General features: G+C 35.4%; 1 protein-coding gene across 1 annotated transcript in view; it reads right to left on the bottom strand.

Moving 5' to 3' along the window:
- Positions 1-1,045: 1,045 nt before the first annotated feature.
- The window catches only part of PCDH17 (protocadherin 17), a 112,958-nt gene continuing 94,895 nt past the window's right edge, over positions 1,046-19,108 (bottom strand). The window contains exon 4 of the mRNA XM_077158391.1: positions 1,046-5,740. Coding sequence (XP_077014506.1) covers positions 5,058-5,740 — 683 coding nt within the window. The 3' untranslated portion in view covers positions 1,046-5,057. The remainder of the gene's footprint in view (positions 5,741-19,108) is intronic.

The following is a 19,108-nucleotide window of genomic DNA, read 5'->3' as shown; positions in this document are numbered from 1 at the left end:
AACACAAGACAAATTTCCATATTTCCGTACACCTTCTTTGGCTTTGAGTGACATCTACGCACAAACAATGATTACTCTGAGCTCGGAATGCAATTGGTTTATCTCTTCTTTATACCTTAGGAGACTTGGATTGTACCTGACAACCAAGTGGTGGTCAACGAGGAAAACAGAACAAGTTAGCAAATAAATGAGCAAAAGCATAAATAAATAATTTAGACATCTCTATAAGTTTATTTCATAAAGGCTTTCTTAAATGAGGGAGTGCAAGCATCCTTTTCAATATAAGTTCTGCTGCTAGAAGAAAAATTAAAAAAAAAATTTCAACAGGAGAATAGTAAGTTGGTTTGGAATTTAGGAGATGTCACACACCATTGAGAGGGGAGAGTAGAAATATGCGATCTGGAGTAACTGGCAAAAACTACTAAGAACCAAATCCAATTAATAAATGGCCATCTGCACTATTTGTCTCTCCCACCAGACTGTGACACAGGCTTCGGTCCTTGTTTATTGTTTTCTCCTGGGGCATAAGCACCCAGGGCAAATGCACTGTAGGAATTCAATAGATGCTTGCGGAATGAGTAGAGAGGTTTAATATTTTTAAATGCCATGATAAACAATGTGTTTATTTGTAAATGCCATTTATGAATATGTACTCTCACCAATCACGTAAAATTATGAAACGACCTTATATACCGACTTTTCTTAAGCCCTTTGGTATCTCACATCAAATAATCTTCAAACCAATTGCATAGATAAAAAAAGCCATGAGTAATATCAGGCTTTGACCCAATGGTAATTTTGCGACTGTCCAATGTTTCTGTTATCTAAAAACATTTAACCCATTTTTGGTGAAACAAAAGCGGCATTAGGGATAAATGATATTTTTTTTTAAGAATGTCATTCTTACTGGCAAAAGGAAAATCAGCAAAAACAGTTATGGACACACAGTTGCTTTCCAAAATAGTTATGATCAGGGTCCCAGAGGAATGTGCTGTGTAACACAACACTTCTGTGTGAACGCATTCAAGGGCAGGCAACACCACCATTAGTCATAGCTTTTTATTCACAGTCCTCATTTTCCAGATAGGTCACATTAAACACAGCCATTAAACAATAGAGTTGCGATAAATCCAAACAATGGATGCTGTTTTTGTTGCTGTTGTCCTTGTCACCAATCGATTGGTGCAGCTAAGAACCTTATGGAGTGATGGGCTGATAAATGGAGTAGCCAACCTGTGAAACACGGGGGCCAGGAAAGTCAGACTTTAGTCACGTCTCACTCAATTATGTTTCAAATCCACACATCTTGATAGCCAAAACTCTCACTTGAATGAATGCTCTGATAAATCCTGTCTGCTGTCAAAAGAACATAATTAGACAAGAAAGGGTGGGCATACAACATACCAGACCTCCGTCTATGTTTTGACCTCAGCAACTTCTACTTCATTAGGCAACAATCAGCTTTTAACCAGGTTCTAATAAAACATACTGCTCTATTACCACATGATATTTTATGGCACCCATTTTTCAAACTGAGCTGTGTCTAGATCCTTTAAAGGGAAGTCATGTTTTACAAGATCTCGGCTAATTTAGGAAGTCAAAACAGGTTAGTTTCCTAACCAGGAATTCAATTAATTTATGGACTAGTGAGGCAATCTCTGTAAATTGCCTGCAATAAGGAAAAGTGTGTCGGATTAAGAAATAAAAGGAAAACGTTCTTTGAAACTGCATGATATGTCTCCTTAATTAGTTGATACTTTGGTAGAGGTACCAGTTACACTGAGTCTCACTGCTTTAACTCTAATGGAAATATTTTTCATCATTAACATTTGGTGAAAAGGTTTTTTGTTGCTGTTATTGATCTTTTTTTAAGTCCATTAGTAAACACTTCTTAGGACTTTGGGTTTCTGACTAAAATTTCCAAAAACTGATTTCTTTTTTGGGTCGTCAACCTCAATTATCTGAGACAAAGTTTTGTTACATTATTCATTTTGAGTGCATGGGTTTCTTTTTTGGGGTGATGGAATTGGGAAAATGTGATTTAAGACAATTTTTCCATATTCTAAATAATGCTGAAACCTCTTCAAATCTCACTATTTGATCATGCATTCACCCACTAGGCCACACTGCTCTCTTAAGGTGTGAGTTTGGCATCTCATAAGGCTCCCTTGGAAGCCAAGCACCAGAGGTCTCTGATAATGGCAGTTGCCAGACAAATGAATAAAAGCAAAATTCCAACACAACTATAAAAGCTTGGGGTCTTGACTGCTGAATTACCACCATCTTGTAAATAAATAATCATGACTAAATACAGATTATATGTTAAATAGCTAAGGCTAGAAAATCACTGGTGACAGAGAGCCTAAAGGTAAATCCCCTCACACATTGGCACAACCAATTCTTAAAATCCTATGTTTTTTTTTTTTTTAATGTCTTCAGACACACATAATAAATTGAACAACTGGTTACTCAGCATTAAGAATGTTTTAAAAATGAATGCTACTCTCTTAGTTGATTTCATTTACATATGCCTTTGATTTTACTGAGTGGCTGTGTAGTAAGAGAGAGGCAACACTTGGTAAGACTAAATGGAAATCAATTTTCTATCAAATTTCAGCTATCAAACTAAACCAAACAGTAGTCTCCTGGCGAAAATAACATCATATAACAGAGACAAAACATTTCAGATACATAAATTGTCCAAAATACAGAGAGTCAATTAGGTTTCGCGTGTACAAGATCCCTTCTTTTTCTAATTTAAACATTTATGAATAATAAAAACCAAGAGTAGAGCTTTGGAAAGGCTGTTTACTAGGAACCAAATACAGTTCTCAGGAGAATAAGGCTGATGGGAGTTGTCCACTCTTTCGTCTCAAAGCAGTTTTGCAAACGAGGTACAGGCTAAAATCTTGATGACATTTGACAGAAATATTTTCAGCTGAATTTTTTGAGGTTTGAATGATTAATCTTAATTCAGTTCAATGTCCGCTTTTGCTTCTGTTTTCAATATACGGATTTTAATGACATTTATGCTGTTTTTACACTGGCTTGGTGGCCAGAAAAGAAGGCACAGAAATCTCCATCAGTTTGCAAATAATGCATTTTTCTGATCCAGTGCACAAACAGCCTTTATTTAACTCAGCACCACATTTTCTAAGGTATGGGCTTGAAACTGTTTGTCGTGAAGCTGTAAAATGCCAAAAATTTTAAATGCTGAAGGAAAATGTCAATCAAGGCATTTTCCCATCTGCTGCGACTTCTGCAAGTGCTAATTTTATTTTTCCCAATTCCTGAAATTTGAGGTTTCCTCGCCTCATATGGAAGTAAGATCCAAACCTGCCAAATGTCACAAGAAAAGGCGTGACCAAATGAAAGAAAATAAGGTACATTGTTCTCGAAAGGCAGCAAGGAAAAGAGGCAGAGTAGCATTGATAAAAGGGAAAAATAATTTTGTTATGACCCAAACCTCTTGAAAACACTACACAATGCAAATAACCAGGGCTGGTACAACATATGCATTAAAGCATTTTTATATTTTTAAAACAGAATGGGAACCTCCATCCTGAGTCACTGAAGATACTTCTGGGAATCAATCAACAGAGTGATATCTACATAAGCAGAAGCTGTGTGTGTTATTAAAAAAAGAATGAGAAAGTTTCAGGTATTGGTACAAATGTAATTGTGATTTAGCACGACTTTAATAAAAGCTTCTACAAGGACTTGCACATAGCCATGACTGATGGATGTACGTTTTGACCTTTCAGTTAGCTCCATCAGCTCAACTCAAACACATTTTGAACAGATTATGTACTGTAGTACTTGGTAGACTATACATTAAACAAGAGACTTTGCTCTGAGGCACTGCTTCCCACAATCCATGGGGAAAAGGAAGCAGAAAAAAACAAAACTCATAGAGTTCGACAGCTACCGAAGGCAACACTTGCCATTTACAATATAAGCCCAAATATTTTTGCAACACAACTATATATTAATTTAATAAAATACACAATATAGCTCTTATACACTCAACAATTTGGCTCATATGCACTGAATCTGCAATAAATCAATAAAAATATGTCATTTGATGTAAACACATTGAATCTTCTTACATTTGCACATTTAAATGGTCATGTGATTTGTGTATGTCTAAGACATTTTCACTTTCCTGAGCTATTTTAGTGTCCACAAATTAATAAAAATATTAATCATGTTAATTTCCTCTGAATGTTACCATTCCTTCTGCAACTACATCTCAGAATTTTTCTATGTCCAGTTTAAAACCTATCCATCATTATTTATATCTTTGTTGGACACTAAAATGCTAAATAGGCATTTTAAACCTTGACATTTTCTTCTCTCTTAATGAAGTGAATTAGCCTATGCATGTGCAGGACAAAATGGACTATATCTCTTTACATTTAACTTTTATACGACATGAGGTGTCTTACAAGATTTTTTTTTTGACTAATGACATGGAATGTTTTCAGTGTTTATATGTGTGGCAGGTAACTTTATACAGAAATGTTTACCACAAATATGTGTTAATGTTTGGTGTAGCTTGGACTACAGCAAGGTCTTTTTGGGACTTTCAGTAGAAGCCTGTGATGACTGCTAGAAATCCACCACAGATCAAAAATTCTGACCCTGCTTTGATTGGGGTTTATAGGTAAACAGTTAAGTCAGCATAAATCACGGAGGACAGTCTTAGAGTGATTAGGAATGCTTCAATTCTCACACTGCATACCTTCCTAATAGATTGTCAAAAGGTAACTTGCCTTCTTATCCTCCTTTTTCTTCTCTCCTCGTTCTTCTCTTTTTTCAATTTTTTTCTTTTCTCTTTAAGCATCATTAACTCTGTCCTAATAAAAGTTTGGTCAAAACAAAACCATTGTTATCACTGAAAAAGAAACAGCAGTGAAAAGAACATACTTGTGGGCACTTCAGATGTTCACTAAAAGCCTTAAAGCAGCATTGGTCTTTCTTCATCCCGGGAGGGGTAATTTTTAAATCAACAGAAGAGACCAGAAAATGCCAATGCCTTTTTGTTTGTTTGTTTTTCACTTTCTCACAGCCACAGGGTCATTTCCTCGGCAGTCCTGCAAAAGCTTATCAATTTCTCTCACCACTTCCTCTGCATCCACCGACTCTCTGCCCAGATCCCTGTTGGGGTGGTCAAGCTGCTCTAGGACAGCTCCCATCTCACTGGAATCCCGGCTGGCTCTGGAATGCACATCCGCAAAGACCCTGGCCATCTGATCAGAGGCCATGAAGGAAGGGTCTCTTGGCTGCTTACTGGGCGACGGATACTGACTGTCAGTGGGTAAGTACTGGCTGCTTGCTTCGGCCAGGGCTCCTGGTTTTGCTTCACAACCTTCCAGAGAGCCTTTCGTTGAGGTGCAAGGCTCAATGCATGCCTTGGTTGGGCTGCTTGATGCTGAGGGAACCTCTTGGAGGAGAGGGCTCAGGGCACGTTTGGCTTTTAAATAAGGTTTAACATTGGCAATGAGAATAGTGTGCTCTCGCTTGTCTTTTCCAAATGTACAAAAAGTCTTTTTCCCAGTGGGATTCACAGTTTCGTAAGTCTCAGTCTCAACATTAGCTTCAACTGTGGGTACAAAGAGATTTGTGCGGTAATCTGCATTTTCAGCCTGATTGGCTGCAGGGAACTGTGGCATCCAACACCTGTCAGAATGACCAAGCACTCGGCATTCATCTGTGCAATTAACACACTCTTCTTGTTCTGCAAAAAGAAGAGAGAAAACAGCAAATCCAATCATTAGGGTTCCCTTTCAGAAATCTACAGAAGCTGTGTCAGCTTTCAGTGGGCTTGCTTGACCTCTGGTCTCTTAATTAAAAAGGAAAACAAAACAATAATTAAAACATTTCAGGATGGTTGCATAAACCTGCTGGTTGAGACAATGGTTTTATTTAAGTCTATTCTCTAGATGTTAACAAATTCCCGTAGCCCCAGAAGAAGCAAAAATCAGCCATTGGAGAATCACTCTCAGCAGACTACAGCAGCACTGTAAACTAATCTCTTAAGGTTATTGGTCAGCTTTTGTTCTGTGGATCCATCCCAGAAACAGTGAACTTCAGAAAGAATAGTTACGATTAATTTCCAAATGGAACAATGGCAAAAACTGGACTGCAAACTTTCATAACAATTCCTATGCTGCCCCGCACCACCTACCCATGTTTTATCCCTATTTTGCTTGCAACAGTTATTTTGGTGACAGTCAAGAAATAAAAGGGTTCCTTTAAAAGCCTGATTTTCCTGCCAAGAATAGCAAATGAATTATCTATCAGAAGATATTATGAATATGCTTGTCAAAAACTGCACATTCCTATTTTATCAGATATGTGTATGGATCATGTAATCAGTTTTCTTCACTTGTGCTTTTTGTTTTGGATGTAAGTAGGTGAAAATGGATTTACTCAACAGATATAGTTCAGAATGAATGACAAATCACAATTTCCTATTTTAAATGATAATACTTTCTATGAGAGTTTCTACTTCTCTCCTTTGCCAAAAGGCATATAGAGATTCTAAATAAAACATTCCTTAATGATCCCTCCTTCAAAATGCTGAACAAGAAAATGTGAGAGAAAATTCTTTCATTATGACAACAGCTGCACACTCCCATCGACCCCAATTTTTTAAACCATAACTTTGAACTATGTCTCTTTCCAGTTGTCTTCTTATACACAAATGCTTGTTTCTTCCTTATGTGTAATTATCCTTTTGCTACCAGGGGATTTTTTTCTTCAGGAGAGGATATTTACAATTTACTTCTAGGTGATGGGAACAGGATTCCCCATGCATTCAGAACCCTTGGGATTGTCTTTTAATTGATGCTAGATGATCCTTACAAATATATAGTGCCTTGTAAAAAAATGTCATGTGAAAGATACTTAAATAGAAAACAGCATATTTAATAGCATTACTATTTGTGTGCAGTTACTTTTCATAGCCATATATAAAATCTGGATTTATTTTAGAACACATAAATATTTCCCTATCCAAAACCCCACAATATGCTTTAGCTTAAAAGGTTTTATGATAAAATAATTTCTTATAAAACCATAGTTTTTTAATTAAAAAAAAGGCATCAGCACGGTGTCTCGGCAGAATAAAAATACTGTGGGATTTCATAGCGTGTATCATTCACACTTGTGAAATGTTAAAGCATTTAGATAGCATGCCTCGATTTTAATTTTGTCATGCTTTAAAGTATATACTTTCCTATGAGTAAATGAAATATGCTAAGTTTATTATGCAATTCAGGCAAGTATATTGAGATGCAGTCACAAACTGAACCATGCAATCCACAGATGAAAATATTATCTACAACTTGCAAGATTGTTAGACAGATGAACACACAGAGCAGGAGCAGCAGAGAAAGCAGTTAAATAAAATTTTCTAGGAAGCCTTCCTGTCTGGAGTTATGCAGTAGTACTAAAATTTTTTTTTAAATGCCAGAAAAGTCAGAAAAGTGTAATATCAGATATCTATTTCCTTACATACTCTGCATGGGAATCATCAATATTATCTCTAACTCTATGTAGATAAGTGTGGAAAACCAATATTTACCATTTATTTCACTCATTTTACCTTTCAAACCAATAGAAAACTTTACTATCTATTTCACTTGGTAATACTTTGCATCCTTTAGAGTTATGATTTTCTAAAACTTCATTTACAACACCATATGCTATTTTTGAAACATGCTAACATAGTTTTATATTCCAATATTGACTGATCTTCCAGCTATTTGGATAGCCTTGCACTGAATGAATTCAATAATAATTTAAGAAAAGAGAAAAGGAGAAAATAATGCAAATGTATAAAAGTTATATAAAACTCGGTCTTGAATTTGTAACCATCAACATAAAATGATTGTTTGCATTTCACTGCTGAAAATCTGCAGCTATGTACCTGACTCCTTTATGTCATATCCTAGGGAACAAATTTTGCATATTGATTATGAAATATTATAATCTTGCAATTAGTCTGTAGCTTTTAAGGTGGCAGTCCACAAACAGTGGAGAAAATCAAATGGATACTGTTGTACAAGCAGCAGAACTATGAACACAAAGTGAACTATCACTGCCAAAAATCAAATGAGAATTCATGAGGGAGTGGAATCATTTTCAAAGTAATGTAAATAAATAGATGAATAGGTAGGTACATAAAGGAGGCAAGTTAATACGCAATGGATATCTAGCTACACAAAACATTAGACAAAATGAAAAAAAGGAACAAAACTAAAAAGAGGGGAGAAGGAAAGCAAAATGAAGGAAAGAAAGGCTGCCACTCAAGTGAAGGTTTAAGAGAAAAAGTTATATTAGGAATAGTTCAGTCAGTTAATTTCTATTTTTTTAAAATTCTCTCAATTAGCTAAGTAAGTATAATAAGAATAATAATTTGGAGTATTTTCTCAATCCCTAGACACTCAAAGATTTCTTCACCTTTAGGAGAATGGAGCCCAGAAAAGATATTAATTATGAGCTATAGAAATGAAAAAGAAACAAATTTTCCAGAAAATTTGCTCTCTAGAGAGCCACTGTTTGCATAGATTAGATATTTGCATCAGAAAACGAGTTCAAAGATCTTGGGCAGAAGAAATCAAAGCAAAAATAACTGGTCCAGGTCTGATTTTTTACCTTAGGAGCAGTTGGAATTACCAAGAAATTATTTACCCTCATTTTTATCTGTTTCTCCATACAGCATGATTATTCTTTTACAAGCTGGATCCCTTGCCAAGAAAGATGGAAACATTAAATGGTACATGGATGAGAGAAACCGATGTAAACACTACTCATATTGCAACAAGAAAACAATTCTGAAGTCTACAGCTGTAATTCTGGGCAGTTCTGCCTATATGGAAAATTTATTGATTTACCCTTGAAAATTGCCCCTTCAGTGGCTACAAAACACCCAATATTATCCCGACCACCTAGGAATAGCTCTGCCTGGACTCGAAAATGATGCATAGCTTGCATATTTTCTGCCCTCTGTATTTAGATGGAAACAGGGTGTGTACATATGCCCATGGATGGCCTTAGTTCAAGTCCAACTGCAAACATAACATGCAAATGTCAGCCTAAAATTCTGGAAGTCTGTTAGGGTGTCAAATAACAAATGCCTTTGTGAATCCTGCTTCAAGTAGATTTCCTCATTCTTCAATTAATCTGAGGATGTATATAATAGTAAAAATTTCAATGACATTTGTATAACAAACCGTTCCAAATGAATTACATAATGTCATTTAAAGCTCATGACAATATTATGAAATGAGCACAATTATCATTATTTTACAGATAGGAAACTGAGGCACAAAGCAATTACGTGGCTTGCGTAAGACCACAAAAATAGTACCCGGAAGCTGGTTTTGAAGCCAGACCAAACACCCCATCACGCTCTGCTAATTCTCAGACAGATAAATAGAAATAACATGTATGGTGATAATGTTTATAGTAGAATGCAGTGTGCCTTAACTTAAAAAAAAAATCCTGTTTATCAAATGCCACCCTATAAAATTGATCTTAAATCCTTTGGGGACTGAGAGAATAAAAATCTATTGATATCGGTTGTCAAAGAAAATCCATCTTTCCCCTCTTCTTCCTTTTACTTAAATAGCCACATTTAATAGCTATCATTAAATAGCCATGATAATTTTATCAAATATTTTCGCCACAATTCCTTATACCTCAGTATAAAGGAAGTCACAATCACTAATGATAGGTCATTAGTACTTGCTAGGGCAAGAAAACATCAAATCTTGGTTATACATGGCTGCAATTTTTCTGAAAGACGCAATGTGGGATACGATGCTTTGCTTTCCAGTGTGAATAACTCGACTGTCCTCTTAAATGTATGTCACAGATATTGGTCTTAGATTCCAATAGCGCATATGTAAAACAAATAAGAGAAACATGGCAAAACACTTGAGTGACTCAAGTGAGGGGAAAATATGCTAAACTAATTATCAGAGGATGGATAATTCTCAAACCCCTGATCTCTGAAGGAATGATCTTCATGCTACCTATGGGGTTAAAATGAATAATTATGATGATAATTAAAAGAAAGCTGATTTGACATTTCTGATTCTTCCCCCATTTTTTTTTCCTTAAATGGAAAAAGCTTGTTTTTTCCTTTCTACTTATAAAAGTAACATTTGTTAAGTGTATAATTTTGTAAAGTATGAGTCCCTGAACTAGCAGGTGACAATCACATAACTTTAAATACTTGTTGAAATTAAGAATAATTTTCTATTCTCATAAAGCTGCAACTGACATTAATAGGCACCGAAAGTATCTAAACACAGTAATCTTAGTTCAATTTTGCATCTTAATTCATATATATTTTTAAAAAAGGTATAGTTACCCAAATAACTACAGCAGTTTCAGTTCAGTTATATAATAAACCATACACACACGAAGCATATTCACATTAAATATTGCTTATTTCTGTATTATATATATACATTATATACATATTATATATTATAATATATAAATACATACAATTTCAGACATCTAAACCTCAGAGGTGATAAAATCAAGTTTTCTTCAGGACACAGTCCAAAACAAGAAATAAAATCTTAAATGCAAGCACAATGCATTCCTGAAAATCACTTACTAATAACAGCTGTAAGAAAAATACAGGTAAATCAAAAATATACACAGGAAAGTTCTATTATGAGGGATATTATAAAGATATATATACACATTTATGTACATATACATATATAAATATTTTGATCTCCTCCTCTGCCCTAAAAAACTTAGGTGGTAAACCTATATTTAGAGCAACGACTTGACTATTTCTGAGTCTATAATGCTATATAATTCTAACTGATTTGGACACAAATCTTCCTAAAACCTGCGTATTCATATTGGCTGATACATCTGAAAGCAACTTTTTCTAAAACTTAGAAAAAGCAGTTTATTAGCTTAGTCTTAGGTATTAGCTAGTCATTTTGTGTCAAAATGTAACTTAAAAGAACTATGTAATTGTTGAATTATTTTAAATAACATCCATGTGAGAAAAAAATATTTAAAAGAACAACAAAATTTTAAGCCCATAAATGACTGAATTTGAGCAATCTTTCACAGAGGTTACCATAATTTGATATTTACAATGTGATTTCAATTGTGTAATGTAGCTATATCATTAGGAGTGCACAGACATTTCAATTATGGGTATAAAATGCTAGGATTGACCATGTACAAGCTTAAAACTTGAAGTCAAAATGCTTATTGAGCTCAGCAAGGATTGGTAAAGATTGAGTAGGTCTCTTGAAATTATTTTGAAAAAGTTAGGGGAAGTTCCTTGAGTGTTATGATTCTGCAGAGTTCATTGTGAGGAATCAGTCCATAAAGTATTATTTTTATTTCAGAGTGAATGTACCTCTTTATTTTATTGTTAGGTAGGAAGCTAACACAAATCAGACATTTAATCTTATTTTCCATGTCTTGGAAGCAATATCCACCACCATGCAAAGAGAAAGACTTGGTAACTAACTTGAAACCACTTAAGGAAATGTTAGAAAACATAAAAGCATTTCTTTAACATAAAAGAATTTCTTTCCCTTAGTTTCAAACTTTTTTTTGCCCGCAAGGTCCACAATATTTGTAAAGCTGTAAACATACAAATAGTTTCCAGCATGAGTTCATATATGCAATCTGATATCTGCCTCTGATTTATTTTTTTTATAAAGAAGAAACAAATATCTGTGCCCTCGAAATTTGAAAACCAAATCCATAAATCAGGCCATCAGTGAGGAAGTGCGGTGGCCATGGAAGAAAGATTTTTGAGAGGGGGTTTTCAGTGCTTTATGACTGTCAACAAAATGGTTTTATTTTCTGCTTTGCGAATAGCTTTAAATAGGAATAATGTTCTATTATTGTGGTGGTTGATACTGTTTCTAGCAGCATCTTAAAATTAGAGTTGTTTCCAAGTAGACAATTCTATAAATGGAAGTCCATTTTTTATTTGTTCTCATTTTTCCTTTTCATCTCTAATTTACCTTCTTTCACCAATGTAGGCTTTCATAACACCTAATTAGCTGTCTGGAAAAGCAAAGAGCAGGCACCCATCTCTATTTATGGCTGGCACAAGTGTTCTGCAGATTAATTCTACAGATCTATGCTATGTGCCTATCGCCGATTTCCACCTGTCAGCAGACCATGTCAAGCCAAGACCTTTGACAGTTCACATGTGTTGTTTTCAACTGCGTGTTTGAGTGGTGTAACAAAAACTTGCTTTCACTGTCTTTTTTTTTCAAAACAGACACACACCATCTTACACAAACACTTCTCTATAGCACAACAAATTGCAATTTATCCAAACATATTTGAACATATTGGAGAAAAAATATCAATACTAAAATAGAAATCTTGCCAGAATACAGTCCAGCAAACCTCTAATAAAATAACTTTTTCTTTCGGAAAGTTGACACAATTTGTGACATCCTGTGAACTGACACTTCCCTAACATAAACAGTTCTTTCTTTTTTCGGTGAGGTTAATTATTATTCACTTATTTCTCTTTCTATCTTATAAACTCTTACATTTGTTATGCTGACAGGGTGAGTCATTCCATATAAATTACACTTTAACAAACTATACTCACACAAATTATTTCCATTTATGACTTCTCTGTCCCATTTACTAGTATATTAGTTAAAAATAAACTTTCTGACTTTCTTCTGACTATGAGAGGAGGGAAATTTTCACTTTCAATATTCTTTCTAGAGACAGTGCTGGAAAGGTAAGTGGTCTCAAAACCGTTTTTTATCATGTATCAGAAAAAAAAGAAAGGGATATTCTAATATTAAAATTTCTATAGCACACAGTTTTTTTTTCTGCTAGTATTCATGTGACTGCCAGGCTTGAATTTAGCACTATTTTAAATATGCTGAGTGTATTCCTAAAGCAGGAAAGGAGAGGAATAGGTAAGGGAAAATGTGACACTGGAGAATCAATCACTATATTTAAGCTAAATGGTCTTTCGCTTGTTGTACCGTATTTCCTGTGATTCTCCTTGTGCGTGTGGATCTATGTTGTTTTACTAATTAAGCAACTGATTTACAGACACTCAGACGTGGGATGTGTTTTTGCATCTTTTGCTTTTTGATGCATGGAAGATATTGTTCTTGTACCAATATGTTCATTTCATAAGGAGGCTTGTTTACAATTTGGCAGTAATATAATGAAGAAAGGATACAATGATAAAACACTAAAATTATTTCTTAATTGGTCAGAAGGAATCAGAATTTAGTAATGTAGTTCACATAATAAAAATACTATGAAAGATACTTATATATTTTCAGCTGGATGCATTGTTTATCTTGCTTCCAGATTTTGCCTCCATTGTGAAATGCCATGCTATCTGCTTTTGCTAGACAGGCAGCACATTCTGGAGAGGAAGTCATTATAATACCATCAAATCTCTAAGCCATGGGAGTTTGAAGCACCAATCCTATAGTCTGAATTTGCATTGCACAATGCCTCTGAATGTATGGCTACGGCTGCATTCAGACGCCAGAAACCACTGGCCTATATCGTATTCAAGTGAATTAAACCACAGCTGGGTATTTGGAGCTGTTTGGAACATTTGCACCTACACTTCAGTGCCACCTGCATACCTTCAGGGATGTGTGTTTGTGATCCTGTAGACATAGTAAAATGCCTACCAAAGTACCAGAAAATTCCACTGTATAGTGACAATACACAGATAATGCTGTGAGATAAAATAAAGCAAAACAAACAAAAAAACTCACAACAAATTGAAATTTATGCTTAAGAACAAAAGCAAAAGAATATGAGAAAATAGAAAAATGAGAATCGAAACCACGCATTGCAAATCTGTGGCATATACACAACTGTGCCCTGGGATTAACATTCAAAATTGAGCTCCCTCTTTGCCCACCCCAATGTTATACTGCAGACACAGTTATCACCTGGGGCAGCTGCAGATGCTTGCAGTGATGGCAATAGCTAAACGGGGACATTGCTTTCCTATCAGGTACCCTGAATAGAACTGGTTCAGAAGCTTGATACTGCACTAATAGAACAAGGTTTGTATTTTTCTTGAGAAAAGAAAGGACTCTGACAGAGCTCCTCAGTGGGGAAAAACTACAACTCGAATGCCCCACCAGCCCTACTCCTGTGGAAGCATTAGATCTATGTGGTTCAGCAGTTACTATAAAGAAGTTAATTTCATCTAAGACCTACATTATGGAAGTTCTTAAGTACAGACATCCTCACTAGAATGTTGTAGGCAGGTTGTTGTGTCAGGTAGGGTTCTAAGGTTAATGAACCTATGTCTATCCAATTTTCCAATTCTCCAATATGTAAGACTACATATGTGTCTTCCTCAGCTAGTCTACACGAATGTCAAGGAACAGAAACACTGAAGAAAAGTGTGGACTGCTATACCATGAAAGACTTCATATAAGTGGCAGTGTTTGACCTGGGATGCAAAAGGTCAGGATTTCAAGAGATGGTGGGGGACAGGGAGAGGGATTAAGAAGGGAAAGATGCAGGAAGCAGGAATGTGCATTTCACAGGGTTAAGAGACCAGTTTTATAGATAGATATAACGTAATATAATATAATATAGATAGATATAAATTGCAATGTCATAAAATAAACAATGTATGGAAAAAACTGGGTCAGGGTTAAAAAGGAATGAAAAAGCTCTGAGTAGTGGATCAAATTTCATGCAGCAGACACTGGAACACTAATACAGGTATTTGAGCAGTTTAATCATCTTTCAGAAGATATTTGAAGTATTTGGATGCTTGATCAGAAGAGTGCTGCATGACACTTATGAACACACAATACTGGAATGAATTAGAAGAGAAGGATCCAAATCGTCATTATTTTTGGAAAAAGATACCTATAGTTTTGTCCCCAACCAAGATAACTCCCCACCAGAGCATGATTCACTGACATCATCATTGTGACCCCTAAACTACTTCTCAACTAAACAGTCTTACTGTATTTTTATTCATCTGGCATTTCATATTATCAGCATAAATTCTGTATTTTGTCATTCTGCATCAACAAAACATTTACTCTTCCTTCATTTACTTTGTCTCTCTCCTCTTTCTCTACTTTTCTATTATTAACCAACTATAACATTGCTAAAGATCATTCATCTAAAAGCTTAAAGGGTTGAAGAAGGAGGGTCTGAAAGAAAGGGGACCCTTACAGAGATCCAAGAGGGAGGTAACAATCTGAAAAGGTAATGGGAATGGCCATAAATAAAGTAGATATTAAATCTCAGAAACTTTTCAAAATTGTAAAATTTTGATACTGGATATCAAGAAGAACATTTAAAGAAGGAAATTCCTGAAAGTTTTCTCCAGAACAGGCATTTTCACTTTGTAGAGTGGTCATTCCATCGTTTTGCCCTTGAATTATATGTCCTTGCACCGTTCCCTAATTCCTATGATTTAAAAAATTTCTGTTTTTCTCACTGAGACCCTGAAACTGCAGAGGATCAGGGACATTGAGGTATATTCTTTAGTGCCTCATTCCTTGAGAACACAGATGACATTTTATATATATTTTTGAATTTGAACAGAATGCTGACATTGATATAAAGGAATATTAAATTGCAAGAAGCATCAAATACTATTGGTAATTTACAATAGGAAAGACCATGCCTTACAAATTACTCCTTTCAGAACCATTCACTTGTGTGAGCTTGTAATGTCAGTTTTCAGACTGATCCCAGGACCTAAACTAAGCTATGCAGCTCTCTATTGCCCTGAGTTACACATTCTCCCAAGAAACATGAGGTCAGTTTCTATTTAAAATTGAGATACCAGTTTAAATAATTAAATTAATACTCCTGGCATATATTCCACTCAAACATGGAGGTCAGGATATTTTCCCTCTGGGAATATCTTAAACCAGTGACACAGTGATAGTTAAATATTCAACTCCTTATAATTTCAAATTATGGAAAACAGTGAGTATTCTGAAAGCTTCCACCTAAGCATGAAAACGCTTTTTTCTTCTCACCCGGGTTTCTTATTTTGTCCTTTCTCCTTCTGCATTGTTCGACCAAAAGCACCAGTTTCTATTTTTACTTTCAAATTTGCTGTGTTTGTATCTTACACTTTATCTGACAGCTATCACCAACATGTGAATTAATTAATGAATCCTGGTAATTTTAGTACCTTGGAAGGGTTAATGCAGCTTCCAAAAGAGCTTGATTTATATGCAGTGAGAAACCTATGCTCTGGCTTGCAGTAGTTAGCAAAAGCTGCTTGGTTTACAAGGACAAATTTAAAATTCTAGCAACTTAATACCATGAATTTCAAACCCAAGACTATTTAAAAATGTTACTATTCTTCATCTTTAGAGAGGATGTTTTCCTTATGCTTTTATTGCTTCTGAAAGCTAACCCCATCTCTGATAATGGCACCGTTTTTTGAGGACATGGATGAATACATCTCCCATTCAAGTCATTCTCCTAGCGAAGTGCTCATCCTGTAAGGGAGGTCAATGGAAACACGCCTATTAAGCCAAACTCTGTGAGACACAAGCAAGATAGTCTCATTAGTGCTTTTTCTCTCACGTCTGCTATCTGATTTTTATTCGGTTGTATATCTACCAGTTCAAACTCTGTTCATCATTTTCTGTTTCTAGCACTCGTTCTTTTTCAATTGCTAGACACATGTAAACAAAGTCAGTGTCAATTTTAGCATTCTCAGAAAACAGAGTTAATGCAGATGCAGCTAATCCTCTCCTGCTTATTCTTGAGTAACCAACCCCTGCCAGTAGGATTTAGGGGTCTCAGAAGACGCATTTTTGTTGTATGCTGTATGCTGTATGGTGGGGGGGGTGTCACCGTCCATTCTTTTTCCATTTGACTATCCTGTTCTTGCAGCACCATGTGCTGATTTTGGGGGGATACGGAGGAGAAGTTCCCCAAGCCAGCAGAAGATGTATTTTTAAGGAATATTTTCATATCTCTATAATTGTAGTGACATTACGGGCACTAAAAGCTAATCATTAAATTAATAGGATCCAGGTCTACAGAGAGATCTAAAATTTCAGTTCTTACCTTAAAATAGATGGACATGACTCAAACAAACAAACGAACGAAAAACCAGATGGGTGCTTTACTGTGATCAGTATTTTAAAGAACATAATACTTTAAAAAAAAAGAAGTAATATGAAAGAGGTTTTCATTTAAGATTTAAGGAGTATGACATATATATGAAAATATAATTTTCCATATGTTATTCCGTTAAAAATGACTGAGATTACAAAAATTAAAAAAAAAAAAAACTAAAGCTAAATATCTTCAATGTACAGACACTCACGTACACATACACACCGCATGTGCACAAATGATACGTATTTTCACCAAAAATACCTCTGTGAAAATGAAATCTTTCTGAGAGAATGATTAAAATTGATAGTGTTCCAAAGGTAACTTTTGAACTCAGTTTGGCCTTGCCCTTACTAACACAACAACTCGTCCTACCACCAAGACTCTGATAGCACCACTATTATTGCTACTATAATTATAGATGGTTAAGAAAAATACAAGGAGTTTAAAATGTTGAACTGTGAGTCCTGCGATCCCAGAAAACAGTCAAGATTAAGAAATCCTCCTACCCTATGGATTCCAGCAAATGGCTCTATGCAAAGAAACCCCCTTTTCCTTATGACTTAGATAAGACTCAGGGATACCCCCACCCCCGCTTGTTTACCTGTGACAAGGCCAGGCACAGACCCTGCAAATTCCCATTCTTTGCCTCATAAATGATTGCTAAGCTGCTTTTTCCCACCGATTTGTCAGAACAAAATACTTGTTCACCAAACTTTAGCTATGCTTCTCTCTCTCCCCAAGTCCCTGAACTCAGTCCACACTCAGGCTGCACTAGCATACAGCTCTCCATAAGGGCCCTCCTAGAGAATAGGCTGCTTCCCGAGGAACAGTCCCTGATCTACTCTCTGACCATCCCCTTTTCATTCCTCTTCTCCATACCTAGTTCTTTCTAGCCTTGTTCATATATAAAAGAAAAACCCATTTTAGCTCACCCTTATAGCAGATATTATGGAAAAAGCCTTCTTCCTGTCACAAGAGCTCTGCCACATGACCCCACTTTATGGGGGTCCCTTTCCTCACTAGCAGTTATTCTTTTAAATAAAATTTCTTCTTTCCAGGTCGAGATTTGTGTTTATTTGATGAGCTGGAAAGGAAAGCCAATTTTAAATAAAACTTTGGAACTACTTCCTTAAAACCTTTCTCTTCTTATTATCTGTGTGGAATGCTGTTAAGTTGATTGGAAGCTGAGATTTTTTTAGCCTGCATGATTGGGTCATTCCAAGAATGAAAATTGAAGCAAAATCAATACACTCAATATCCATGTTCTAGAGTAAATATACAGAAGTGTTTCTTGTAATGGGTTTTACTGGCAATGGCAAGCCATTTCTCTAGTAACTGCTTTAATATTTTGTAATCTTTAAAGGACACCAAAGCAATGAGAAAACTGGGAAAAGAGATCAGGAAACTAACAGAGAGGAAGATAGAAGATAGGACCCTCTGGATTCCCATGCTATGTAATCAAACCGAAGGTCAAAAACCACTGAAAAGGCAATCCCTGGATCATGGCACAGATAAAAATCTCTTTTTAAAGAATATGAATGTAGTTCGACACATAATGCAATATATACTTCAAATGGTGTCTGTAGTGCAGTTTTAAATGCTAACATATCTTAAAGCACACTTATGATTCAGTTGATAATCAATCATACTCAGAATAAAGAAGAGATTATACAAACCCCATGAGTAACAGTAACAGGAAATCAAATATAGATACTGACACATTTTATTTTCAGGAATGTAATCTAAATCTAATTTGTATCGATATTACAGGGACAATTCATTAAAATATTTGTATACCCAGGAATACCTATTTGAGCATTTGCCTTAAAAAAATATGTATGCTTAATACTAGAAATAAGTGATCATTTCTCATAAACTATTTATGAGTAGCTGTCCCTAATTTCCATGGCCATTATTGAAAAAGATTGTGATCTGAACCTATTCAGTTTAGTGCCAAAGCCCTCCA

Source organism: Tamandua tetradactyla, chromosome 4 (genome assembly GCF_023851605.1).
Source record: "Tamandua tetradactyla isolate mTamTet1 chromosome 4, mTamTet1.pri, whole genome shotgun sequence".
Taxonomy (NCBI): Eukaryota; Metazoa; Chordata; class Mammalia; order Pilosa; family Myrmecophagidae; genus Tamandua; species Tamandua tetradactyla.
This window is presented reverse-complemented; position numbering and strand designations above follow the sequence as displayed.